The sequence below is a fragment of the Dipodomys merriami genome, unplaced genomic scaffold (genome assembly GCF_024711535.1).
Source record: "Dipodomys merriami isolate MVZ:Mamm:240054 unplaced genomic scaffold, mDipMer1.0.p SCAF_26, whole genome shotgun sequence".
Classification (NCBI taxonomy): domain Eukaryota; kingdom Metazoa; phylum Chordata; class Mammalia; order Rodentia; family Heteromyidae; genus Dipodomys; species Dipodomys merriami.
In genome coordinates, this window is record NW_027204048.1 from 4,416,425 (window position 1) to 4,442,581 (window position 26,157).

Sequence of the window (26,157 nt, forward strand, 5' to 3'; positions counted from 1 at the left end):
CCGCCTGGGTGATGGCTTTTCTGGGCCTCGTGACTCCGCCACAGCCCCTCGGCCAGGCCCTCGTCCCGGAGCTTGCTCGCGCTGGGCAGCGCGGGCTCCAGGTGACCAGGACCGGACACGGACCTCGCGGACAGCCTCCGCCCGCCCGGCCCCGCGTCCCCACGCCCCGCCGGGATGGCGCCGGCTCTGCGGTGGGTTCTGGGGGATCAGAGGGAACGGAAGGCCCCGCCGGGCGCGGACGCCGCGCGGGCCAAGCGCCCCACCCAAGCCCGGCCGCGCCTGACGGGGAGTCGCCGCGGAGGATGAATGAAAAAAGGAAAGGGCGGGGCGGGGATGGGGCGGAGCCACTCAGACACGCAGCTCAGAGGTGTGGCCCCGCCGCCAGGGGCCGAGACTGGAGGGTCGAGGGCGTGGCCTGCCCGCCGTGGAGGCGGGGTCTCGAGCTTAGAGGCGGGGCGAGTCGAGTACGCAGGCGCCGGCTGCCAGGCCGGCCCGCAGAGGGCGGGGCGGCGGTCGAGGGGCGGGAGGCGGAGCCGCGCAAGGCCGTTCCCGCCGCCGGACCGCGCTCGCCCCGCCCCTGCTGCAGCTTGCAGGCCCCGCCCCGCCCCGCCCCTCCGCGCGCTCCCCGGGCCGCCGCGGCGCGGAGCCGGTACCCGAGCCGGTGTCCCGGAGAAGGCGGCGGTGGCCGCGGCCTCGCCGAGAGCCCCCGAGCGCCCGGGCGGCGCGCCGCGCCCCGCCTCCCGCGGCCGGCGGCGGACGAGCTCGCGGCCCGGCCGCCCCCAGCCCCGGCCCCGCCGGCCCCGCCTCCCGCCGAGTGCATGAGGTTGACGCTACTTTGTTGCACCTGGAGGGAAGAACGTATGGGAGAGGAAGGTGCGCGGGCCGGACGCGGGGCGCGGGCCGGGCGCGGGCGGGGCGCCGGGCGCGGGCCGGGGGCGAGGCCTCGCGGCGGCGAGCCCTGGGCGAGGGGAAGCTGCCGGCCGGGCCTCCGCGCGGGCCGCGCCCCTGCCTCCCGGGGCTGCCCCGCCCGCTCCCCTCCCTCCGCCGCCCCCTCCTCACCCGGGGGTGCGCTCCCGCGGGCAGGGTCCTCCTCCTTGGCACCCCGGGTTTGCTTCATCCCTCTGGCTGCCCGTGGTCCCAGAGGAGCCCAGGCACTGTCCGCCCAGCGCCGGCCTCCATCCGCTGCTCCATCCTCCGTCCGCCGGGCCTCGCCCTCTGGAGCCGCCCCTGACCCAAGTGTGGAACCCTGCCTGGGGAGAAAGGGGGTCCACAGAAGCCGCATTCCCTGGGTTTGAGTCACTGCCCCGCGCCTGCAGGGCTCTGTGACCTTGAGCCAGGCATTAACCCTCTGAGCCTCAGTTTCCCCGTCTGTACAGCTGGCGATCGTGGAGTTGGCCCCTGGCACTAGTGGTTGGTTGGTGGCTGGACAGAGTGCGGCGGTGCATCCGGGGAATCCGTGACAGTTCACTGCGGGGACCCCGCCCCTCCCCCTCTCCCGCACCAGACCCCAAGCCCTGCCGGGCAGCAGGCTGGCCTTCCTGCCCTACCCATCTCCCCAGGGCGGTGGGCCCCCAGGCCAGGGCTGCCCCCACCCCCGTTAGGGTTCAGACCTCCCCTCCCACAATCCCCCAGTCCGCCTGGGACTAGCTGGGGTCTCCTTTACAGAAACACAAGCATTTCTGGTATCAAGACACCTCTTGATGAGGCAGGTTGCAGGCGAGGGAAGGGGTGCCAGTTCCCACCTCACCATCCCCCAAGCCCAAGAACAACTTCTGGGTGCCGCCTCTGCCTTGGGACCTTCCCAGGATCTGACTGTGTGACACAGCAAGAGGCCCTTCTGTGGGGGGCTCAGCGTCCCTGTCTGCACAACAGGGAGGGTCAGGCTGGGGGCATCTTGCAGGCCCCACCACCTGCAGGGGTGCTAGGCCACAGGGATGACTAAGCATGCTTCGTGGTTGGCATCAAGAGGTGTCTGACTGGTGACTGACTGGCCACCCCAGCCCCTCATGAAGCCAAGGCACTGCCAAGTTCAGCTACTGCAGACCCATGGGCCCAGGACACCCCAGCCCTGGCCAGGCCCTGCCCTTTGAAGGAACCTTTACCCCTTCTTCCTGGGCATACTAGAGGGGAAAGGACAAGATTCCCCATCCCCCCTCTTGGCTTTCTTTGTCCCCGTGTTACCTTACCAGCCCCTGAGTTGAAGAACGCCATGCAGGAGGGTGGACATATGATCTTTGTCCTCAGGTTACCAGTGGGGACACTGAGGCAGGCGCAGAGCAGCTCAGTAACTCAGCCAGTCTCTGAGCAAGACATTGGTCCTTTCTCTTCTAGCTCAACACAGGGACCACTTGGCCTGGGGACTGCGTTTGTGTCTACTGGGTCCACAAGGGGTCTATGCCAGAATACCTCCAAAAAGTGACTCATGACTCTGCTCCCCACAGGAAGTGAGCTGCCCGTCTGTGCAAGCTGCGGCCAGAGGATTTATGACGGCCAGTACCTCCAAGCCTTGAACTCCGACTGGCACTCAGACTGCTTCAGGTAGGCTGGGCTACCTGGGCAGAGGCCCAGGGACCTGGGTTCCCCCCCTGGCGCTGTCCCTGCTTCTTTATCCCTAGAGAGTCCCTGATGTCCAGCTCCCTGCTAGTGAAAGGTGCTCTGACCAATGGGTCCAGCGAGGACTTCCTGTTTGGTTATTTGGACCTCTAGAGGGCTGGGAAGGTGGCTCCGTGGTAAAGCGCTTGCCTTGCATGCATAAGGCCCTGGGTTTGATTCCTCAGCACCACATAAGCAAAAAAGAAAAAAGCCGGAAGTGGTGCTGTGGCTCAAGTGGTAGAGCACTAGCCTTGAGCTGAAGAGCTGAGGGACAGAGCCTAGGCCCAGAGTTCAGGCCCCATGACCCGACCCCCGCAAAAAAAAAATTGGACCTCTAGGGAGTGAATGGGAGAGATATTTGCCAGCCAGCACAATTGTCCTCCAGGACACACCTCCAGATACAAATCCTTCTAGGGCTGGGAAGGTGGCTCAGTGGTAGAGCGCTTGCCTTGCATGCATGAGGCCCTGGGTTCAATTCCTCAGCACCACATAAACAAAAAGAAAAAAGCCGAAAGTGGCACTGTGGCTCAAGTGGTAGAGCGCTAGCCTTGAGCTGAAGAGCTGAGGGACAGCGCCCAGGCCCAGAGTTCAGGCCCCATGACTGGACCCCCCCCAAAAAAGTAACAAAGTAACAAATCCTTCTAGAGTTGCCTGCTGGTGGCTCACACCTGACACCTTAGCTACTCAGAAGGCTGAGATCTGAGGATCATGGTTCAAATCCAGCCCAGGCAAGGAAAGTCCCTGAGACCTTTATCTCCAGTTAACTAGCAAAAAGCCAGAAGTAGAGCTGTGGCTTAAGTGGTAGAGTGCTAGCCTTTAGTGAAAGAGCTAAGGGATAGTACCAAGGCCCTGAGTTCAAGCCTTAGAACTGGCTTTTTTTTTTATAAAATGACAGTATGTTTGTATTTAATCTATGTGAGCTTCTAGTACATGACATGGTAGGCAGGGGTTGTCTGTGTGCCTAAAGCTAGCCTTGAACTGCTGGGGCCTCCTGAGTAGCTGGGGCTATACACCATACCACCATGTCCCACCTTCCCCAAATACTTTCTAGGTTATTTCTAATACCTACTACGATGTAAATACCCTGTGCTAGTTGTTATACAGAATTGTTAGGGGATACAGCAAGAAAAGAATCTGTGCATGTTCAGTTTGTTTTTCGTGAATCGTTTTGATCCGGGGCTGATGCACACCCATGGATGGGGTGAGCTGGGGTGATAGGAGTCCTCCTGGCAGCTAGGCAGGGGAGGGCTTTTCTGAGTGGCCGATGAAGGGGAGAGGAAGACAAAGCAGGCCTGGGAAGGAGATGAGCCATAGCCCCTGGGCCCCAGCTGGCTTTCCAGAATGATCAGCCCTGCCCTTCATCCCAAGGTGAACATGGCAGGGGTAACGCTGAGACCCATATACTAGAGTACCATACATGGAGACCTGTGTGGGCATCCTGAGAAGCCAGTTACAGGGTCGGGGGTGGGGGGGAGCAGCAATGGGACCAGAGCCCCCCTCCCTGGGCACACAGGCACGCACACACATGCGTGCTCCCAGGCACAGTGGGAAGGGACCCCAGGCAGACCTGCTGGCATCCGGTGAGTGTTGGGGACACACAGTACCCACCCTGGCTGTGAGGCTGGAAGAGAGGTAGGCCCCTTCTCCTGGAGTAAACTCAGGGACTCTGAAGGCCTTCAGGGAACACTGGGCACCCTTGACCAGGACACAGGCAGTGCAGACCGTGGGGAGAACAGGCAGGGCATTCTGGGTGGCAGCAGAGTGAAAGAAGGTTGCAGTGCCGTGGCAGAGTTGAGACAGGCTTGGGAAGGTAAGCAGACAGTGGAGGACATGCCACCAACCAGTGCCACTCCAGAGGGCCAAGGGACCCCTTGGCAGCAAAGGGACTGATTGTCATTGAGGGGCTGCGCTCCTGGGCCTGGCATTCAGAGGGTCATTTGAGGTGGAGAAAGTGATCTAGAGAGAATGGCCTTTGGCAAGTGCAAGCTGAGCATCCCTAATCCAGAATGTCCCTCAGCCCAATATGATGCCACACATACAGCGGCCCATGCTTGAGCACTTTTGACAGACCACAGGCAGAACAGTCAGACACTAAATGCTTTGCACACAACTTCTTCCAGGAAGACAGGCACAGACACCCAATGCCTGTCTGTAATCCCAGCTACTCAGGAGGCTGAGATCTGGAGGACTGAGATTCAAGCCAGCCTGGACAGCAAAGATCCCCTCCCACCTCCAAAATAACCAGCAAAGAGCTGAACTGGAAGTGTGGCTCACATGGTGGAGGACCAACTGAGCCAATGTTGGGCTCTGTGTTGAAAACAAACAACAAAAAAAAACAAAAAAAAGCCTTCAGGCTATGTATGTTGTAAGGTGTATACAAAACATGAATTTCGTATTTAAACATTGGCTTTTTTCCCAAGTGGTCTCATTTGTGTGCAAATATAATAATCCTGGGATATTTGGGATCCAAAACAACTGTGGTCCCAACCATTTCAGACTAGGGATTCTCACCCAGTTTTTGCCATATGAGATGGCATTTATTACCATCTTTTAATGTATTCATCCAGTTCACATGAGCAAAATGAGGGCTTGGCTTAAGCAAGTGCATTGCTGAGGTGGTAACAGCTTGGGCTGGGGTTGAACTTATGTCTTGCTGTTTCTGCACACTGCAGCTTTGAAGGGGCGGGGCTGGGAGTGGTGCTGGTGACAGGTCCTGGGCTCTGGAGGGCTCTGGCCAGATGTCTGAGGCTCCGTTTCCCTCTGAAAGCATTTAGTGGCAGGAGCCATTGGTGGCACTGAGTCCCTTGTCCCCCTCAAGCTGCTATGGCAGGTGGTAGAGGCAGTCTCTCTGCACACCCTTCCAGGTGGAACCTCCCCTCCTGGGTCCCGGAGGACCAATGCCCAGATAGGCCAGCGGGTGCCTGGAGTCCCCCCATGCAGCCTGCTGCAAAGCCTGAACTCTACCACAGCTCCGCCTGCCCCTGACAGAAACTGTAGCCCACCTTCTAATGGGTGAGCCAAGGAAGAGACCAAGGGCAGTGTGGGGCTGTGGAGACAGCGTTCTGGGGTCTGGTGAGCCTGCTAGTGGGGTCACCCCAGCTGCATGGATGTTTTTGGGGGAGCCTGTAGAAGGTGACCTGGCTGTGCATCTTTGGATGCAGGATCTGAGCCTTTGGGTGCCGCTTCATTGTCAGGCGCCTGCCCTCAAGGAAGCCCCAGGCTAGGGGGACAGGCAGCCTTATGGCTGGAGGGAGACTTAGTCAGGAGGGCGGCGGGAGGGCTGCTCCAGGCCCAACATGCCCCTGGCATTAGCATAGGGTTTAATCACCACCCTGGGGCCTTTCTCTAGGTCTGACCAACCCCGTGGGCCCCCACCCAAAGCCTGGCCAGCTTGAGCATTCGAGGCTTCCCTTTCCCAGTACGGCCTGTGAGGTCCCCTCCAAGAACCCTCCAGAGCCTCAGCCAAGGCATCCCCTGAGGCTGGGAGCACTGCCAGGGTGAAGAAGGCCTTGTGCCGCTGGCTGATCATGGTCTGGGTCTGCTCCAACCTCCCCTTCTTCCAGTTCCAGAGTTCTTGCTTGCAAAGATGAGCTGTCCGTGGAAGGCGACCTCTGTCCCTGGGGGAAGCACCGGAAGAGGCAGCTGCTTAGGAGCCTGTCCTTGTCCCCAGAGAGGCCTAACTGCTCAGTGCTTTTGTCCAGGCAGATGCTGAGGAGCACAAATGGTAGCACTCTCCAGCGGTTCAGGAGGAAAGACAGAGTGGAAGAGTCAGAGCCCAAATCGCTCCCTCCCACACACACCTCCCTTCCTGGGGTCAGATCCTAGACCCCTCCCCCTTGCTTCCCTGCCTAGAGTCAGAGCCTAGATCCCTTACCCCCACCCCCATACCTCCCTGCCTAGAGTCAGCCTAGATCCCTTACCCCTACCCCCATACCTCCCTGCCTAGAATCAGAGCCTAGATCCCTTACCCCCACCCCCATACCTCCCTGCCTAGAGTCAGCCTAGATCCCTTCCTCTACACCACAGCATTGGAGCCGCTTCCTGCTTCAGGCTCACACCAAGCCCCTTGGCCTGGACCCTCCCCTGTGGCGTGGCCACACTGGCTCCACCCCATGTGCTCTCCAATCCTGGCCCCTGAAATAGGATGGGGAAGCTCCGAGTCTGCCACTCAGGCTCTCTACGGGCCTCCAGTCCCTTGCCATAGCTGCTCAGGATGCTGCTGGCCTCGGCCCCAAGAAAAAACCGCTTCTTCCGAGGGGCTAGGTATGTGGAGTCCCCTCCTGCCTGACCCCAGCCCTGAGGGCCGGCTGGCAGAGGAGACAGGGGCAGACCACCTGGGACTTTCCAGGGCAGAACTGAAACTCATGGTCAGGTTGGCAGCTGTGGGGGCACAGGCCATTACCGAAACTTCTAGGCCTTGAGTGTGGCCTTCCCTTGAAGCAGATTTTCCCAGCTCTTTCTCCTCCCCTTGGGCTGGGGCCTAGGGGAGGGCTCCAGGAAGAAGGGACCTCACACCTGTCATTGGGTGCCTGCAGAGGGGCGGGTCCACAAGAGGGTCCTTCAGAGTCCGCTTCTGGATGGTTGAGGCTGGAGGGTGGGGTCTCCTTCCTGTGTGCCTTCTTCTAGCAAAGGTGTGTGAGGGCCTGCCAGGCCTGAAGCAGGACTCAGCCCACCTCGGGAGGAGACAGGTTATGCAGGCAGGCCGCCGAGGGTGCCCTGCAAACCACCAATGTTCTCTGGGGCCAGGCAGGCGCATGGCATAGGGGTCCTGAGAAAAGGTTGGGGGGAGGGAGGACTGAGGGCACTCCAGATCCTGCTGGTCCTGCAGGAGTGAGCGGCAGTGCTAGTGTGTGCAGCATGTGAAACAGAGCGTCCACCACAGCTAAGGGTGCTCTCATGACCCAAGTGTGTGGTTGGTGGACAGGCAGGAAGTCACTGAGGGAGCAGCTGGGGGCGGGGGCTCCCCAACCTCACTGTCTTGTGAGGTCCTTTTTCTATACCTTCCCCAAGTGTCTGCCCTGGGATGTGGGCAGCTTGAAGCAGCACACTTGCCATCCTAAGGCCTGCTCTGTTACCCTGCCACCGCCTCCTCTGCCACCTCTACCCCCTGCCCTGCCCCAGGGAGAGCTCATCAGTGCTTGGTACATCAGAGCTCCTGGTGCTTGGTACTCCCATCTGCACATCCTGGGTGCTTAGTATTCCCACCTCTGCTTCCTGAATGCTTAGTACTCGCACTTCTTCTTCTTGGGTGCTTGGTACTCCCACCTCTGCTTCCTGGGTGCCTGGTACTCCCACCTTTGTTCCCTTGAACCTTGAGGGCTTGTGTTCCTCTGCCCCAGCAGACTCCCCAACAATGGGGAACCAGCTGGATTGCTTTAAAGAAACAGAGTCCTGAGCTGCCTTGCTGCCCTCCTCCCCCCAAGTTCTTTTGAGCCAATTAAGCATGCCCAGCCTGCAGCAGTGCAGTGGCTGTGTGTGGATGGCCCAGAACTTGTCCTCCAGAGCCTGGATCTTCCTTTCCTGGTGACCCAGTGGTCCTGGCTCTGCAGCTCACGTTTATGCTCCGGTCCAGGCCTACCATGTACGTGAAGACCTGGGGCACCCCCAGAAGCCAGTCCCCCACTCGCCTGGAGCGCTGGCTGCAGTCCTCCCGGCACCAGGCCTGTGTGGGAAGAGGCCAGGCAGGTAGCTGTAGGTCCTAGCAGCTGGGGCTGTGTTTCTCCCAAGCATCCCTGGAGGCCCTGGGGACTCTGGCCCTGGCACCCTGCACACCAGCTGCTTTCCTGTGGGAAGGGAAAAAGGGAGACAAGCTGGCAGACCACGCGGGTGCTGAGCATCCAGAAAGCAGCACACCCTGTGTGCTGGCTGTCTGCATCCTGGCTTCCCATCCATCCTGGTTAATACTGAGCCTCGTTCCTACTTTGCATCTTAGTGAAAAAAGGCAGGTTTTCCCAGCTTGTGGCCACACATGGGGGACCCAGGACTGGGAAGCCATGTGGTTCACCTACCCTACCTAGCGGCTCCCAGTGAACCTCAGGTGGCCTGGAGTTTCAGCAGGAGTGAAGAGGTCGTAGTAGGCACTGCATCTCCTAGTGCTGCCTGAACTGCTGGGGTGGGGGGCACAGACCCTAAGATGGGGCCTCCAGTTTGTCCCATTCTCCTGCCTGGGGACCCAGCACAAGTCCTCACCCTATCCTCCTGGCCTGTGTGACCAGGGACAGGGGTCTCTGAGGCTGGTAGAAGGGCAGCTCTTTGTTGCAGAACTGCTCTGGGTGGTGTCCACTGTATATAGGGTATTGCTGAGAAGCTAAATGGGTTTGAATCCATCTGAATGGGGTTCAGATCCTTCCCTACCCGCTGCCAAGCCTTGTGCCCCAGCACAGGCTATCTGTGCCTGGGGGACACAGTAGCAGGCCGAGGGGAGGGCCAGGTCTGGTGTGGTGGTGGGGGGAGGGAGGGGGAAAGATAGGGAGAGCCAGGCCTGGTGTATGTGTGGGGAGACGAGGGGGGGCAGGCCCAGTGGTGGGGGAGATGGGGGCAGGCTCAGTGTATATGAAGAGATGGTGATGGGGGGAGGCCCAATGTGGGGGGGTCATATGCCCATATGCGTGGGGAGATGAGGGGACAGCCCCAGTGTGTGTGTGGGGGGGTGATGAGGGGCAGACCCGGTATGTATGTGGGGAGATGGGGGGACAGCCCCAGTGTGTGTGGGGGGGGGTGATGAGGGGCAGACCCGGTGTGTATGTGGGGAGATGGGGGGAGGCCTGGTGTATGGGGGGGTGGAGGGAATGGGGGCACGCCCAGTGTTGGGGGGAGATGGGGGAGGTGTGGTGTGTGGGGGATGGGGGCAGGCCCAGTGGGGGGAGGCAGAGCTGGAGCAGTGGCGCCGTCTCAGCCATCTCAGCCCTGCTCTCTCCACCAGGTGCAGCGACTGTGGCGCTGCGCTATCACACCAGTACTACGAAAAGGATGGGCGGCTCTTCTGCAAGAAGGACTACTGGGCCCGCTATGGCGAGTCGTGCCACGGCTGCTCAGAGCACATCACCAAGGGGCTGGTCATGGTGAGCCGCCCCTTCCACCGGCATGGGGGTGCGCATGAGCACCCACGGCGTCCAGCCCAGGGGGTCCCTTCCCCCTGCCATGGGGATGTGCATGCCCACCCGTAGTATCCAATGTCCAGCTCTGGGTGTCCTCATCCTCTCCCTTCTACCTTCGCCTCTTCTCTGCTTGCACACTATGTCCTCGTATTCACGTCCCTCTGTCCCCTGTCCATGCACCTGGCTCCGTACCATGTGCCAGGCAGCCACGGGAGAGACCCTGCAGGCTGAGGACATCACTGTCCCCTACCAGGTGGCCGGGGAGCTCAAGTACCACCCTGAGTGCTTCATCTGCCTCGCCTGCGGGGCTTTCATCGGGGATGGGGACACCTACACGCTGGTGGAGCACTCCAAGCTGTACTGGTGAGCACCCCACCCTGCCTCTCCCAGCCCTCCTGCCTGGCACGGGGTGCCGGGGTGCTGGCCCCCACACCCAGCCTTGCATGCAGTGAAAGACAAATGTTGGATAGGACAGAGATGAGGCCCGGCAGACATGCCAGCTCCCTTCCTGAAGTGCCACCAGCACTGGCACAAACCCCACAAGTTAGGATGCCATCCTTACCAGACAGCCATGCCTCAGACCTCAGATCCCCATTCAGGCCCCAGGCCACTCACTTGCTCCTCTGGCCAGGCACAGGGACCCCACAGCTCCATCTGCTGTGATAATTTGCGACTAAGAACACAGCTGGAGCTGCATGTGAAACCCCAGTTTATAATAAAGGACCCATGTTCACCAACCAGAGCGCCTCACTGCACATGGGGTTGCACGTGTCATGGGGATGTCCAGCCTCTCCTTCCTGCCCTGCCCGCCCTCCCCTGCCTTCCCCTGCCATTGCAGCCCCAGGGCTCATAAATAACTCATGCCCAGGACTTGATCTCCCTAGGGCCTAGGAACAGAGACAGCCTGTCCACAGCAGGGGTGAAAAGTGGCCTAGCAGCAGAGCCTGTCCTGGAGAGTCCACCTGGAGGGCTCCTCATCCTGAAGGGAGTGCTGGGGAAGGGGCTGCTGGGAGGTGGGGCTGAGCCTGTCCTCTTTCCCCCAGTGGACACTGCTACTATCAGACCGTGGTGACCCCTGTCATCGAGCACATCCTGCCCGACTCCCCTGGCTCCCACCTGCCCCACACGGTCACTCTGGTATCCATCCCTGCCTCTGCCCACGGCAAACGAGGCCTGTCCGTCTCCATCGACCCCCCTCATGGACCTCCAGGCTGCAGCTCAGAGCATTCCCGCACTGTTCGTGTGCAGGGGTGAGTGACGGCTGGCCAAGGCCGGGGGGGAGGGAGGGTAGAGGGAAGCAGGGAGGGTATAGTAAGTGGCCATGGCCACAGTTGCAGGTGTGTGGCAGGTCAGGATTGGGGACCTGAGGATGGGTGAAGCAAGGCTTCAGAGGGGCCCAGCGGTGACATGTTGGGTCTCTGAGATACAACACTTGACGTGAACAGCTTAGGCAGGGAGAGAACTGGTTTTAGGTCACAGCTTCATGGGGTCAGGGTCTGCGGTAAGTGGACCAGCAGTGGGGCGTGGGAGAGCCGCTACTCATCTCATAGCAGGTGGCAAGAGACACCCAGTGCCCAGCCCACCCAGCTTTCTTGCTCACAGCTGGTGCTCTACCATGGGTGCCTGGCAAAAATGCAGAATATTTAGACTGCAATCTTACAAAACAGCTTCTTGATTACAAAGGCCAAAATCCTTTATGGCAGAGAACATGAATCAGTCAGTCAGCACCCTACATGAAGGATATGCTGACTTCAGGCATCAACCTGTGCATTCACTGGCCGGCTTCCTGCCGCTCCCAGCAGTGAAGGGTAGGAGCAGCTAAGTGCACTTGCTCCTGTGCATGAACCCCTGTGGGTGCTACTATCCCCACAGGAAAGAAAGGATAAGGCATATTGGTCCACACCTGTAATCGCAGTGCTAAGGAGGCTGAGGCAGGAGGATCCAGTTTGAGGCTATTCTGAGCTACATATCAAGACCCTGCTTCCAAAAAAGAAAATTTCTGTAAATCATTGTTTTTTTTGTTTTATTGTCGTTTTGTTGGTCATGGGACTTGAACTCAGGGCCTGGGTGCTGTCCCTGAGCTTTATTGCTCAAGGTTACCACTTTGAGCCACAGCACTACTTCCTGTTTTCTGGTGGGTCATTAGAGAGAAGAATCTTACATGCCGTGTGCTGGTGGCTCATGCATGTAATCCTAGCTACTCAGGAGACTAAGATCTGAGGATTGCTGTTCAAAGCCAGCCCAGGTAGGAAAGTCATGAGACTCTTATCTCCAATAAGCTACAGAAAAAAGAAAGTGGCGCTGTGGCTCAAAGTGTATACCAGCTTTGAGTATAAAGAGTTCAGGAACAGTGCCTAGGCCCCAAATGGCAAAAAGAAAGAAAAAGAGTCTTACAGACTTTCCTGCCCTGGGCTGGCTTCAAACCACGATCCTCAATCTCAGCCTCCTGAGTAGCTAGGATGACAGGCGTGAAACACTGGCACTGGGCTCTTTTTTTTTTTTTTAACTCTGTCTCCTCAGTGCCTTACCTCCAATCTGTTTCCCCTATCTCAAAGAACTAGAAGAAAATTCCTTTAAAAGCCTTTAAAAGCTCAGTAGGTCACAAATGTAATCTCAGCTTCTCAAGAGACTGAGATTTGAGAAATGCAGTTTGAAGCTAGCCCAGATGAGAGATTCTTACTTCCAGTTATCCATCACAAGGCAGAAGTAGAGGTGTAGCTCAAGAGGTAGAGTGCCAGCGTTGAGCAAGGGAAATTAAAAATACTAAGGGAGAGCATGGTGCCCTAAGTTCAAACCCCAGTATCACATTCACACACACACACACACACACTCACACTCACACTCATGTACACAGCCTGGTTTTTTTGTTTGCTTTTTTTTTTTGCCAGACCTCGGGCTTGAACTCAGGGCCTGGGCACTGTTCCCAAGGTTCTTTTGCTCAAGGCTAGCATCTACCATGTGAGACATAGCACCACTTCTGGCTTTTTCTGTTGATGTGGTACTGAAGAATTGAACCCAGGGCTTCATGCATGCTAGACAAGCACTCTACTACTAAGCCACATTCTCAGTCCCTGGTTATGAATCTTGGTCTTCCTATCTCTGCTTTCTAAATAGCTGGGGTTATAGCTGTGCACAGCATTTATGAGAGCCTGGTGTGATCATGCATGCCTGTAATCCGAACATTCAAGAGACAGGCAAAAGGATCACAAGTTGAGTACTATAGAGAGGCTTTGTCTCACAAAACAAAAACAAAAAACACAACCTACATATGAGAATAAATGAAAGCCAGAAACCAACTAACACCAAGCACCAAGCAGTTAAAAGAAGCACAAGAAGGGAATTTGGTACATCGGCTGTTCTGAGTTCGCTTATGACTTCCCAATCATGCCTATCCCCGGCCTGCCCCATGGCACAGAGCGGGCTGCTGGCTACTGCTGCTGGGTGAGTTGGGGTTGGGTGGGAAGCTGGTGGATCTGTACCCAGTTAAGACCCATCTTGTATTTGTCTGATCCCAGCATGGCAGACTGTGGAGGACAGCTTGGCCCTACACAGTGGGAGTAACAGTCTATTAACTGGAGCCACTGAACATCTCCATTATGTTTGCCTGCCCATGTCAGGCACCAATAATCAATTACAGAAATCATTAACCTCATAAGAGCTCAGCATTCTGAAGAATACTGAACCATACAAGATAGAATCATTTACTCCCTCATCCCCGCAGCCTCCTCTACCCCCCAATCCCCCCCACCCTGTTTTGAGTTGCCAGAGGACCATCTGACCACTGCTCTGCCCACAGCGTGGACCCAGGCTGCATGAGCCCAGACGTGAAGAATTCCATCCATGTGGGAGACAGGATCCTGGAAATCAACGGCACACCCATAAGAAACGTGCCACTGGATGAGGTCGGCCAGAGTGGGTGGAGGCAGAGCCTAGGCCCTCCCCCATGGCCACCACTGGCTCACCTGTCCATACACCTGTCCCTCAGATTGACCTGCTGATCCAGGAAACCAGCCGCCTGCTCCAGCTGACTCTGGAACACGACCCTCATGACACACTGGGCCATGGGCCAGGGTCTGAGCCCAGCCCCCTGGGCTCCCCATTGTGCACCCCCAACCAGGAAGCTGGAGGTTCTGCCCGGCAGAAACCTGTGCTGTAAGTCCCCCTGTACCCTACTGTCCTTGTCCCTAGGCCTCGGATCTCAGGGACTTGTATGCCACTGTCCCTTGTCCCTGGGCCTCAGAGGCCCAGGACCTGGCCTCCAGTCCCCCACCTCCCTAGCTAGTAAGGGCAGAAGCCCCCATGAAAGGGGTATTGCCACAGAGTAGTGTGTTTTGTGAAGACTCTGTGGACCAGATGGCATATACCTGTAATTAACTCCAGCTACATGGGAGGGCGGTGGGGGGGGGGGGGGGGGGGGGAGATAGGAGGATAGGAAGATTGTGGTCCCAGGCCAGCCCCAGGCAAAAGCACAAGACTCTGGGGAGCAAACTAAAGTAAAACAGGCTGAGCCAGGTACTGGTGGCTCACACCTGTAATCCTAGCTACTCAGGAGTCTGAGAGCTGAGGACTGCAATTCAAAGCCAGCCTAGGCAGGAAAGTCTGAGACTCATACCTCCAATAAACTACCCAGAAAAAGCCAGAAGTGGCTCTGTGGCTCAAGTGGTAGAGCTCTAATCTTGAACACAAAGAGGCTCAGGGATAATGCCCAGGCTCTTGGGTTCAAGCCTCACAACATTTTTAAAAAGTGGGCTAGGAAGGTGGCTCAGTGGTAGAGCGCTTGCCTTGCATGCCTGAGGCTCTGGGCTCGATACCTCTGCACCACATAAGCAAAAAGAAAAAAGCCAGAAGTGGCGCTGTGGCTCAAGTGGTAGAGTGCTAGCCTTGAGCTGAAGAGCTGAGGGACAGTGCCCAGGCCCAGAGTTCAGGCCCCATGACAGGACCCAAAAAAAAAAAAAAAAAGTAAACGTGTGGCAGGTGGTAAAGTGCTTGTGTGGAAAGGGTGAGACCCTGAGTTCAATCCCTGTTACTGACCCAAAAAAAACATTATTCTGAAGCCAGGATCTGAGGATCATGGTTTGAATCAACCCAGGCAGGAAAGCCCTTGAGACTCTTATTTCCAATTAACTAGCAAAAAGCTAGAGTTGGAGTTGTGGCTCAAGTGATAGTGTGCTGTCCTTGGGCAAAAAAGCTCAGAGACAGCACCCAAGACTTAGGTTTAAGTCCCAGGGAGGGTGTGTGTGTGCGCGCGCGCGCGCGCGTGTGTGTGTGTGTGTGTGTGTGTGTGTGTGTGTGTGTGTGTGTGTGTGTGTGTGTGTGTGTGTCCTTGGGCAAAAAAGCTCAGAGACAGCACCCAAGACTTAGGTTTAAGTCCCAGGGAGGGTGTGTGTGCGCGCGTGTGCGTGTGTGTGTGTGTGTGTGTGTGTGTGTGTGTGTCTTTGGGCAAAAAAGCTCAGAGACAGCACCCAAGACTTAGGTTTAAGTCCCAGGTGTGTGTGTGTGTGTGTGTGTGTGTGTGTGTGTGTGTGTGTGTGTGTGTGTGTGTGTGTGTGTGTGTGTGTGTGTGTGTGTGTGTGTATGAATTCTGCTCTCCTTCATAATAGAGACAGAATACCAGTGTGTGTGTGTGTGTGTGTGTGTGTGTGTGTGTGTGTGTGAATTCTGCTCTCCTTCATAATAGAGACAGAATACCAGAGCCAGTGAGTCGACTGCTTCTGGGGTCCAGGTCCCATATCTTTGAACAGAGATGGGATTGGGGGCTAGAGGAAAAAGCCCAGAGCCACTGGGCATCTTAACAAGTCTCTGCCCCCGTCCCCCAGAATCTGGAAGAGAGGTCCTCCAGCCTTGGGTGGGGGACAGGGAAGTCAGAGGCTACATCCCCACACTGGCACACTAATAGCCCAGTCAGGACAACAGAAGTGAAGGGAGCTGGATGCTGGCTCCAGAATGCAAATGGGGCCAGGGTCTAGGGCATCCTTGAATTGGGATGGCATAGAAGGGTGCAGAAGAGGGACCAGGTGTCATGTCTCCATGGCACTGGGCATCCATGCCTTCCAGGAGAAGCTGCAGCATCGACACATCCCCGGGTGCGGGCTCTCTGGCTTCGCCGGCCTCCCAGCGCAAGGACCTGGGTCGCTCAGAGTCCCTCCGTGTGGTCTGCCGGCCGCACCGCATCTTCCGGCCCTCCGACCTCATCCATGGTGAGGTGCTGGGCAAGGGCTGCTTCGGCCAGGCCATCAAGGTATGGTGTGAGGATGGGCTGGTGGAGACCTCTTCCTCTCCCTACCCAGCCTGGCATCTGGGCTCCTCTTCTCTGGTGTTGGGGTCTGGCCCTGATCCTAGTGTCCCTGGCTGTGACCAGGCTGCAAGGGTCAGGGACTGGGTGAGGAGCCCATGGGCCCATGAGCCCCCCTTCATTCTCCAGAAGAGCCAGGAGCTGACCCGGCCCGGCCTGGCCGGTCCCAAACCTCTGGCCAGCCAGGAAACTGCAGGGCCTTGGTTTCCTCCCCTGTAAAGGGAGGGTGCTCCCTACGCCCAGTATCCCATTGTCCCTGGGACATCTGTAGGCCCCTGGCTGTCCCTGCATTGTACCTCGGTTCCCCTGTGCACACAGGTGACTCACCGGGAGACAGGGGAGGTGATGGTGATGAAGGAGCTGATCCGCTTTGATGAGGAGACGCAGAGGACGTTCCTCAAGGAGGTGGGTGAGGTCGGCCTTCCTGGGGACCTTGCCCACTGAGGGGGTGCAGGGCTCTGGGGTGCAGTGACACTCGTGGCATTGGCATGCCTCTGGAAGCGAGAGGGCGATGGAGGGACTGGGGCTCGCAGCCCTGCTCCTTAAGACTGCGGCTGGCTCTGGCTGGAGGAGAAGGGGAGTGAGCCTAGACTGTGTGTACCCCACCAGGTGAAGGTCATGCGGTGCCTGGAGCACCCCAACGTTCTCAAGTTCATTGGGGTGCTGTACAAGGACAAGAGGCTGAACTTCATCACCGAGTACATCAAAGGGGGCACCCTGCGGAGCATCATCAAGAACATGGTGAGCGCTGGCCCCGCCCACTGCCATGGCCCTGCCCACAATTGTGGCTCCACCCTCAGGACCGGCCTGCCCACAACTGTGGCACCACCCTTGGCTTTTTTTTAAAGTGAGCTTAGGCCTGGGATGTAACTCAGTGGTAGAGTACTTTCCTTAGCATATACAAGGCCCTGGGGAGTTCCAGTCCAGCACCACCAAAAAAATTTTTTTTTTTAAGTTTACATGAACAACTTCCAAGATTTCAAAGTTGTCCGCAGGCTAGGTGTAGTAGAGCACACTAGTACTCTCAACACTCCAGAGGCTGTGGTAGATGGAAGAATTGAAGCCCCAAGCTGAGGGGACCTGTGGGTAAGGCAGGAGCTAGATCTGGAGTTTGAACTTAGAACCTTAAGCTTGCTTTACATACCTGCTCACACTTGAACCACACCTCCAGTGTGGTATTTTGCTAGCTAATTGGAGATTGAGTGTTGTGGACTTTTTTGCCTGGGCTGGCTTCGAACTATGATTCTCTAGATCTCAACCTCTTGAATAGCTAGGATCCCAGACCTGAGCCATAAACACCAAGCTCATTTTGTTTTCTTTTCTTCGATAAAACAGAACATGCTGACATTTCAATATGTAAATATAATTCCTATACAGCCACAGTAAAACACACATAACTTGTCAGGCACCAGTGGCTCACGCCTGTAATCCTAGCTACTCAGGAGGCTGAGATCTGAGGCTCACAGTTCAAAGCCAACCTGAGCAGGAAAATCCATGAAACTCTTATCTCCAATTAACCAGCAAAAAGCCAGAAGTAGAGTTGTGCCCCAGCTGGTAGAGTGCTACCCTTGAGCAACAAAGTTCAGCAACAGCACCCAGGCCCTGAGTTCAAGCCCCAGGACTGGCCAAAAAAAAAAACCAGCCGAGACAAAAAAGTCCATGAGTCTCTAATCTCCATTTTACCAACAAAATGCCAAAAAAGATATTTGATTGGTCTACACACCTTAAAAGGTGTATACAAGAGGGAGCCGGCTACCTTCTGCCCCTCTCAAATACTGGGATCCTGTGACTGTCACCTCTGTGTCCCCACCTTGGCTCTGCTGGCTCCATCCTAGCCATTGTCCTTCATCCCCAGGACAGCCAGTATCCGTGGAGCCAGAGGGTGAGCTTTGCCAAGGACATCGCTGCAGGAATGGTGAGTGGCAGGTAGCCTGCTGCCCCTGTGAAGATAGCCCCGCCTCTCACTGCAGGGAGGATGCTTCAGCAGGGAATGAGGCTGGGGGGTGGGGGGTGGGAGACAGGAAGAGGCGGGAGAAGAGGAGCCAGCAGCTGCCTCCTGAGCCCCCTCCTCATACCGCCAGGCCTACCTCCACTCCATGAACATTATCCACCGGGACCTCAACTCGCACAACTGCCTCGTTCGAGAGGTAAGCAGGGGCCCTGCACTGGGGGCACAGAATCCACCATGCTCCCAGCCTGCCCTCATGAAGGCCCCCTGGCTGCCTTCCTAGCTCATCACATTGCAGACAGCTTGAGTACCTTTGCCAGAGTGGCTTCCCTGGGGGGCGGGAGGGGGTGTGCTGCTGCTCTGGAAGGCCCTTGCTGTGAAGGGAGGGAAGCCCTCACCTTCAGAAGTCCCCAAGCTGAGGGGAGCCGTGGATAAGGCAGAAGCTCAGCAAGCTTTTCAGGAGTCTGCTCAGCCTCCATACTACAGCCTCGATGACCCCAAGATCAGAGCCGCAAATCCTCCTGTCCTCCAGTGTGTCTGGACTGAGTTGTGTTTTTGTTTTTGTTTTTGTTTTGTTGTTGTTGTTGTTGTTTGTCGATTTGGGGGCTTGAACTTTGGGCCTGGGCACTGTCCCTGAGCTTTTTAGCTCAAGGCTAGTGCTCTACCACTTGAGCCACAGCACCACTTCCAGTTTTCTGGTGGTTAATTCTAGATGATTCTCACGGACTTCCTGCCAGGGCTGGCACGGAACTGCGATCCTTAGATCTTAGTCTCCTGAGTAGCTAGGATTACAGGTGTGAGCCACAGGCACCCAGCCTGGACTATGCTTTTGCTCCAGAATGCATGTTTACAATATACAAGGTCCTGGGGTCCAACCCCAGCACCTTTTGTCCTCACTGTGGAGGCTCTGAGAACCCCACTGCATCCCTCACCTCACTGTCAGGGGCTTCAGACCCATGTATCGCAACAGAAGAGACTCCTCAAGCCCAGGTCAGGCCCTCTGAGGGACAGGACAGGAGCCAGCCCCCCACCTGTCCTGGTGGCATAGGCCATTAACAACCATTGCCCAGTGGGGATGTGGTCTGAGGACCCTGTGTCAAGGCTTCCTGGCTTGGAACCAAGTACACTGGCACACTCCTGTAATTCTAGCTAGTGGGAGTTGGAGATAGGAGAATGGTTGTTTGAGGCCGGCCTGGGACATGGGTGTGGGGTCACACTGGCAGCCAGTTCAGGAGCTTCAAACAACTTGTTTGCAAAAAGCAGGGGAGTAGGGGTGGGTGGAATCCACTACCCTTCAGAGGTCACTGGATGTCAGAGGTGTATTGGGGTGCGGGGGTTGGAGGAGGGTGCTAGTGAGGAGCAGGCTAGGCAGGACCTGCCCCAGCAGGACCCTGCACCCTTAATTTCCCAGAACAAGAACGTGGTAGTGGCCGACTTCGGGCTGGCTCGCCTCATGGTCGATGAGAAACCACAGCCTGAAGACCTGCGCAGCCTCAAGAAGCCAGACCGCAAAAAGCGCTACACGGTGGTGGGCAACCCATACTGGATGGCACCAGAGATGATCAATGGTAAGCTGGCCCTACCCCCTCCAGGCCCCGCCTGTGCCAGAGACCCCACCCACAAAGGCACCTTGCCCCACCGTGGCTCTTCCTGGCCCCGCCTACACCAGCTCTCCACCCCTCCGCTCAGACCCACCCCACTCCCCAGCCCCTGCCATTCCACTTGGGTCCTGTATGTTATGCTGCAGCTGTAAGACATTTCCACATACTTGGAGGCATCTATAACAAACTATTGTGCGGTCCTGGAGGTCTGAAGTCCAGCCTCAGGCTGGGAAGGTAGCTCTGTGGTAGAGCATTTGCCTAGCATGCCTGAAGCCCTGGGTCCATTCCTCATCACCACATACACAGAAAAGGCCAGAAGTGGCACTGTGGCTCAAGTGGTAGAGCGTTAGCCTTGAGCAAAAGAAGCTCAAGGACAGCGCCCAGACCCTGAGTTCAAGCCCTAGGACTGACACAACAACAACAACAAAAATAAAGTCCAGCCGGGCTCAGATGGCTCTCCTGTAAATCCTAGCTACTCAGGAGGCTGAGATCTGAGGATCACGGTTCAAAGCCAGCAGGGGCAGGAAAGTCCGTGAGACTCTTATCTTCAATTAACCACCAGAAAACTGGAAGTAGCTCTGTGGCTCAAGTCATAGAATGCTCGCCTTTAACTGAAGAACTCAGGGACGGCACCCACGCCTAGAGTTCAAGCCCCACAACCAACAACAACAACAATAACAAAAAATAGTCCAGCCCCAGTCTCCCCAAGCTGAAGGTCCAGGCAAATCTTCCCAGTTTTTTTCTGGCTTCCATACAGCTTCTCATTCCTTGGCTCTCAGACCCTGTTTCCATCCTTTTTATTTTTGAGATAGGGTCTTAACTACATAGCCAAAACTGGCCTCCAGCTTGCTGTCCTGCCTCAGCTGCCCAGTGCTGGTGTTACCAGTGTACACCCCCACACCTCCATACACACCCCATTTCCTTGCCTGAGTAGCTAGAATTACAGGCATACACTGCCTTCCCCCAGTGACCCTGAGCCCTGTGGATAATCCAGGATGACCTCACCCAGTTCTCTTGGTCCTTTGTAGGCTCCTTGACAAGCAGGTGACACACAAAACATCAGTTCAGAGCAGGCAGCTGGGTCGGCCAGCACAGTGCTGGGAATAGAGTTTGTGTGGTCCCTAGCTAGCCTGCCCTGTGCAGTGTTGACAGCCCTGCTCTGGGGGCCCTAAAATCCTGGCCTATTGGTTGCTATTCAGCTCACCACCATGGCAGTCCTCCTTGGTTTTATTGTGGTTTGGGGGATGCATTAGTTGTACAAGGGGGAGTCCCCTTGTGACATTCCACAGGGCATACAGTGTACCCCCTTACCTCACCTCTCCATCCCTTTCCCTCACTCCACTCCTCCTTACAGTTGTAATAGGCTTCATTGCTCTACTTTCTTTTTTTTTTTTTTCTTTTTTGGCCAGTCCTAGGACTTGAACTCAGGGTCTACGTCCTGTCCCTGAGCTTCTTTTGCTTAAGGCTAGTACTCTACCACTTGAGCCACAGTGCCATTTCTGGCTTTTTCTGTTTATGTGATACTGAGGAATAGAACCCAGGGTTTCATGCATGCTAGGCAAGCACTCTACCACTAAGCCACATTCCCAGCCCCTGCTCTACTTTCATATATGTGTATAAAGTAAGAGTCTAATGGACTTTCCTGCCCAGGCTGGCTTTGAACCGTGGTCCTCAGATTTTGGCCTCCTGAGTAGCTAGAATTACAGCTCCGAACTTTTTTCACTTATTTATTTATTTATATTATTTATTCTTTTTTGCGATGCTGGAGATCAAATTGCATAAGCTTAGCTTGTGCCTCTCCCTGAACTTCACCCCACTCTAAAACTCCCCCAATGGAATCATTCCAAGTTTTGGCCTGATTGCTTTTGGACACACAAAGTCCATGATTTACCCGGAAGTACTGGGTTGTGAACCCACAACTGTGGCCTTGCTAAGCAGGCACTCTACCCCTTGTGCCACACCTCCACCCTTTTTGCTTCTGCTGTTTTTCAGATTGGTCTTCACACTTTTGCCTGGGGTTAGCATGGGACCTCATTCCTCCTACCTACACGATTTGAGTAATTGGGATCACAAGCACAAACCACCACACTGGTCTTACATTTTGCTTTTTTGTTTGTTTGTTTGTTTGTTTTGGGGGGTCCGGTCTTGGGGCCTGAACTCTGGGCCTGGGCGCTGTCCCTCAGCTCTTCAGCTCAAGGCTAGCGCTCTACCACTTGAGCCACAGTGCCACTTCCGGCTTTTTTCTTTTTGCTTATGTGGTGCTAAGGAATTGAACCCAGGACCTCATGCATGCAAGGCAAGTGCTCTACCACCTTCCCAGCCCCTGATCTTACGTTTTGAAATGAGGTCTCATGAACTTTTTTGCCTAGGCTGCCCTCCCTACTTCCCAAGTGCTAGAATTTTGGCACAGGCCACCATAGCCAACTTGCCTGGACCTTCTAGTCCTCAGGGTTCCTAGGACCTGGCAAGGTTGAGGGTCATGTCTAGCAGCTCCCTCTTCCCACCTGGCTTTTGCCATCTTTGTCCTCACTGACCCCAGGTCTCTCTGTGCAGGCCGCAGCTATGATGAGAAGGTGGACGTGTTTTCCTTTGGAATCGTCCTGTGTGAGGTAGGAGTGAAGGTTGATGGCACGGGCCTGGGCAACATCTATACTCCCCAGCCCCAGCCTGCGTGACCTGCCCTTGAGCCCCCAGACTCCCAGTCAGAGGGCCCCAGGTTAACTCATGGCCTCATGCGGAACAGATCATCGGGCGGGTGAACGCAGACCCTGACTACCTGCCACGCACCATGGACTTTGGCCTCAACGTGCGGGGCTTTCTGGACCGTTACTGCCCCCCCAGCTGCCCCCCCAGCTTCTTCCCCATCGCTGTGCACTGCTGCGACCTGGATCCTGAGAAGAGGTGAGTGGGGGACTGTGAGTGGGTGGGCCACTCCCCAGCAGAGCCAGCCAGCCCACGCCCCCCCATCCCCTGGTGTCTCCCATCCCCAGGCCCTCCTTCATGAAGCTGCAGCAGTGGCTGGAGTCGCTCCGCATGCACGTGGCCGGCCACCTGCCACTGGGCCCACAGCTGGAGCAGCTGGAGAGGGGCTTCTGGGAGACGTACCGGCGAGGCGAGAGCGGCCTGCCCGCCCACCCCGAGGTCCCCGACTGAGCCCAGCCAGACGCCGCCCCAACCCCACCCCAGCACCCACCCACACCAGACTCCCTTCCACTCCGTCGCCAAGGCACAGGGCAGCAGCACTCAACCTGTCTCCAGAGCCAAGCCTGGCACAGCAGCGCCCCCTGCAGACCGTGCCCCTGCCCTCTCTGCCCAGGCCCCAGGGCTGCGCACACCCCACCTTGCCCTACCTTACCTCTGCCTCGGTGGGGCCACCCCTCACCTCTCCTTGCATGAGCTGGGGGCCCAGGGAGTTGTGCCACCCACACACATCTGCCCGCGGTGCCTCTGAGCCTGGCTGGGCTGAGAGGGGCCAGGCAGTGTGCCCAGCACCACAGGGGCCGTCCCAGGACCTGATGCTCCCCGCCCACCCCTGGGGTGTCAGTGTAGAAGCAGATCACGATAAAACCCAAATCTCAGAGAGAGAGAGAAAGGCCCTGGTGCAGGCCTGGCTGCGGCCCCTCCCCCTGCTTTGGGCCTTTTTTTTTTTTTCTTTAAATCAAAGCCACTTTAGTAAGAAGGTACCAGGCCTCAGGGTGAAGAGGGTCCCTGAGGAGGAGGGAAGCCAGGGGGCCATGACTGAGGTTCCTCTCCCATCCCTCCCATCCCGTTCCCCAGAGCTGCAGCCACCCCGCCCCTCCCCTGCAGCCGCCCCGCCCCTCCCCTGGCATCCCCCCCGTCCTCTGGGTTCTTTCTGTGTAATCTATTTTTTAAGGAGAGTTTGTATTATTTTTTCATAAGGCTGGAGCAGCAGCTGCTGGGGGCTTGGGGTTTTCTTTCCTTGGCGGGTGGGGGTGGGAGGGCCATTTTGTCACCTTGCCTCAGTTCAGATCGGGGACATTAAAACTGTGAAGCTCTCTCAGTGCACTTTGAACTTGGAAAAGAATCTGAGCAGGCCAAGGGGGCGGGACATGCTCCCCAGGCCCAGAAACCGTGCAGGCACTAGGAACAATAAAGTCTGTGCCCCCCCAGGCCTTCCTTGTGTGTGTCTGGGGAGAAGTTCATAAGCAGGGTGGGGTCATCTGACAAAGCCTAGTCAGATGGGGCAGAAGTGGGGGCCCAGACAGGACACAAGAAGATATCAGAAGCTGAAATGGACTGAGCATGATGTCACACACCCGTAATCTCAGCACTGAAGAGGCTGAAGCTAGAGAAGCTCAAGTTTGAGGTCTCCTGGGATACATTAACCTGACCCTGTCTCTCTCTCTTTTTTTGGGGGGGAGGGTCCAGTAACGAGGCCTGAACTCTGGGCCTGGGCGCTGTCCCTCAGCTCTTCAGCTCAAGACTAGCACTCTACCACTTGAGCCACAGCACCACTTCTGGCTTTTTTTTCTGCTTATGTGGTGCTGAGGAATCGAACCCAGGGCCTCATGCATGCAAGGCAAGCACTCTACCACTGAGCCACCTTCCCAGCCCGTCTCCTTTTTTTTTGGGGGGGGGGGGTTCGGTCGTGGGACCTGAACTCTGGGCCTGGGCGCTGTCCCTCAGCTCTTCAGCTCAAGGCGAGCGCTCTACCACTTGTGAGCCACATTGCCACTTCCGGCTTTTTTTTTCCTGCTTATGTGGTGCTGAGGAATCGAACTCAGGGCCTCATGCATGCAAGGCAAGCGCTCTACCACTGAGCCACCTTCCCAGCCCCCCTGTCTCCTTTTTTAAAGGAAGCCAAAACTGGGTAGAAGTGAGGATTTACTTAGGAATGTATTGGTGTGTGGGCATGTGCATGCATACCAATACTAGGACTTGAATTTAGGACCCTTGGATTAGCACTTAGGACCCTTAGGCTAGTGCTCCACCACTTGAGACTTCTGGCATTTTGGAGATAGGGATTTCATGGATTTTTTTTCCTGCCTAGGCTGGCTTTGAACTATGATCTTCAGCTCTCAGATTCCAGAGCAGCTAAGTATGAGCCACTGGTGAGGTGCTGGCTTGGCTGGAAGCTGGGATTATAGGCATGAGACACCGGCCTGGCTGGGGGCTGAGGCGGCAGAGGCCCTCAACCTCCTGAGCTGACACCTGCTGCTTGCAGCCCACAGGGCAGGGAAGACATTCTGTTCCCCTTTCTCCAGTGCTTCTTATACCTGTGAGCAAGTGCGCACTTATCAGAGTGCTATAGAGCACTGGGGCATCCTTTCCAGCCATCTAGCAACCCTACTGGGCCTGCACCTTGGGCTTCAGCCTGTCCCCCCATGTGCACCCTCAGCTACCCCCAGCCTCCCCCTGCAGGGCTCACAGCCTCACACAGCACAGGTGTCCTCGTCTAGGAGGGCCCCAGCAGGAAGCAGTAGTACAACCCACCCCTATCATCCCCATATTTGGGAGTCTGTAGCAGAAGGGCCCTGGCTAGGGTCAGTCTGGGTACCTGGTGGGACCTAGCCACCCTCCATGAAGCTTGAATTCAGGGCCAGGCCACCTTTCCTGAGCTCTTTTTGCTCAAGGCTAGCATTCTATCGCTGAGCCACACCACCACTTCTGGTTCACTTCTGGTTTTCTAGTGGTTCATTAGAGATAAGTGTCTAATGGAGGCTGGATGCTGGTGGCTCATGCCTCTAACCCTAGGTACTCAGGAGGCTGAGATCTGAAGATCATCAGGCTTCAAAGTCAGCCCAGGCAGGAGAGTCTGTGAGACTTTATTTTTTTATTTTTTTGTCAGTTGTGGGGCCTGGGAACTCTGGGCCTGGGCACTGTCCCTCAGCTCTTCAGCCCAAGGCTAGCACTCTACCACTTGAGCCACAGTGCCACTGCCAGCTTTTTCTGCTTATGTGGTGCTGAGGAATCAAACCCAGGGCCTCATGCATGCAAGGCAAGCACTCTACCACTGAGCTACCTTCCCACCCCCTGTTAGACTCCTATCTCCAGTTAACCACCAGAAAAGGGGAAGTGACACTCTGGCTCAAGTGGTAGAGCACTAGCCTTGAGCTGAAGAGCTCCAAGATGGCTCCCAGGCCCAGAGTTCAAGCCCCATGACCAACAACAACAACAAAAAAATCTCATGTATTTTCCTGCTCAGGCTGGCTTTGAACTATGATCCTCAGATCTCAGCCCCCTGAGTAGCTGGGATTACAGGTGTGAGCCTCTGGCATAGCTATGTATGCAGTTTTGTTGTGTAGGATGGGATGAGGCCTTGCATGCACTCAGCAGGTGCTCTGCCCCAGAGCTCCTACCTCAGCTCTTTCCCTTTGGTTTTGGTTTTTGAGCCAGGATCTCAGTCTGTAGCCGAGGCTGGGCTGGAACTTCAGATCTTCCTTCCCTCCCCTTCCCCCCATCCCCCAACCCAGGCTAGCACTGTTGTCAGTTAAGCCATAGTTAAGCCACAATCCCCAAGCTCCACCACGCTAAAGTGGGGAACACCAGAGTGAAGGCTGAATCCTCCAGAGGGGACTGCTCCTCCCTCAGTTGATGGCAGAGTTGGCAAATGTCCTCATTCTGGGAGGACAGCAAGCTAAGCAGTCTGTCACCTCCAACTAAATC

General features: G+C 56.4%; 1 protein-coding gene across 2 annotated transcripts; it reads left to right on the forward strand.

Moving 5' to 3' along the window:
- The first annotated feature begins 694 nt into the window (after positions 1–694).
- Positions 695–23,656, forward strand: Limk1 (LIM domain kinase 1). 2 transcript variants are annotated; one of them, XM_070035544.1, is made up of 16 exons: positions 695–873; positions 2,442–2,538; positions 9,515–9,653; positions 9,943–10,052; positions 10,733–10,939; positions 13,486–13,591; positions 13,675–13,841; positions 15,744–15,927; positions 16,300–16,386; positions 16,591–16,722; positions 17,837–17,896; positions 18,063–18,128; positions 19,341–19,497; positions 22,084–22,139; positions 22,274–22,431; positions 22,521–23,656. In XM_070035544.1, the coding sequence occupies exons 1-16, from the start codon at positions 819–821 to the stop codon at positions 22,681–22,683; spliced, it is 1,944 nt and encodes a 647-aa protein (XP_069891645.1). In that variant the 5' UTR covers positions 695–818; the 3' UTR covers positions 22,684–23,656. The 2 variants fall into 2 exon arrangements, with proteins under 2 accessions (XP_069891645.1, XP_069891646.1); XM_070035545.1 differs by lacking the exon at positions 695–873 and adding an exon at positions 6,156–6,855 and having other exon boundaries at positions 2,476–2,538.
- Positions 23,657–26,157: the final 2,501 nt, after the last annotated feature.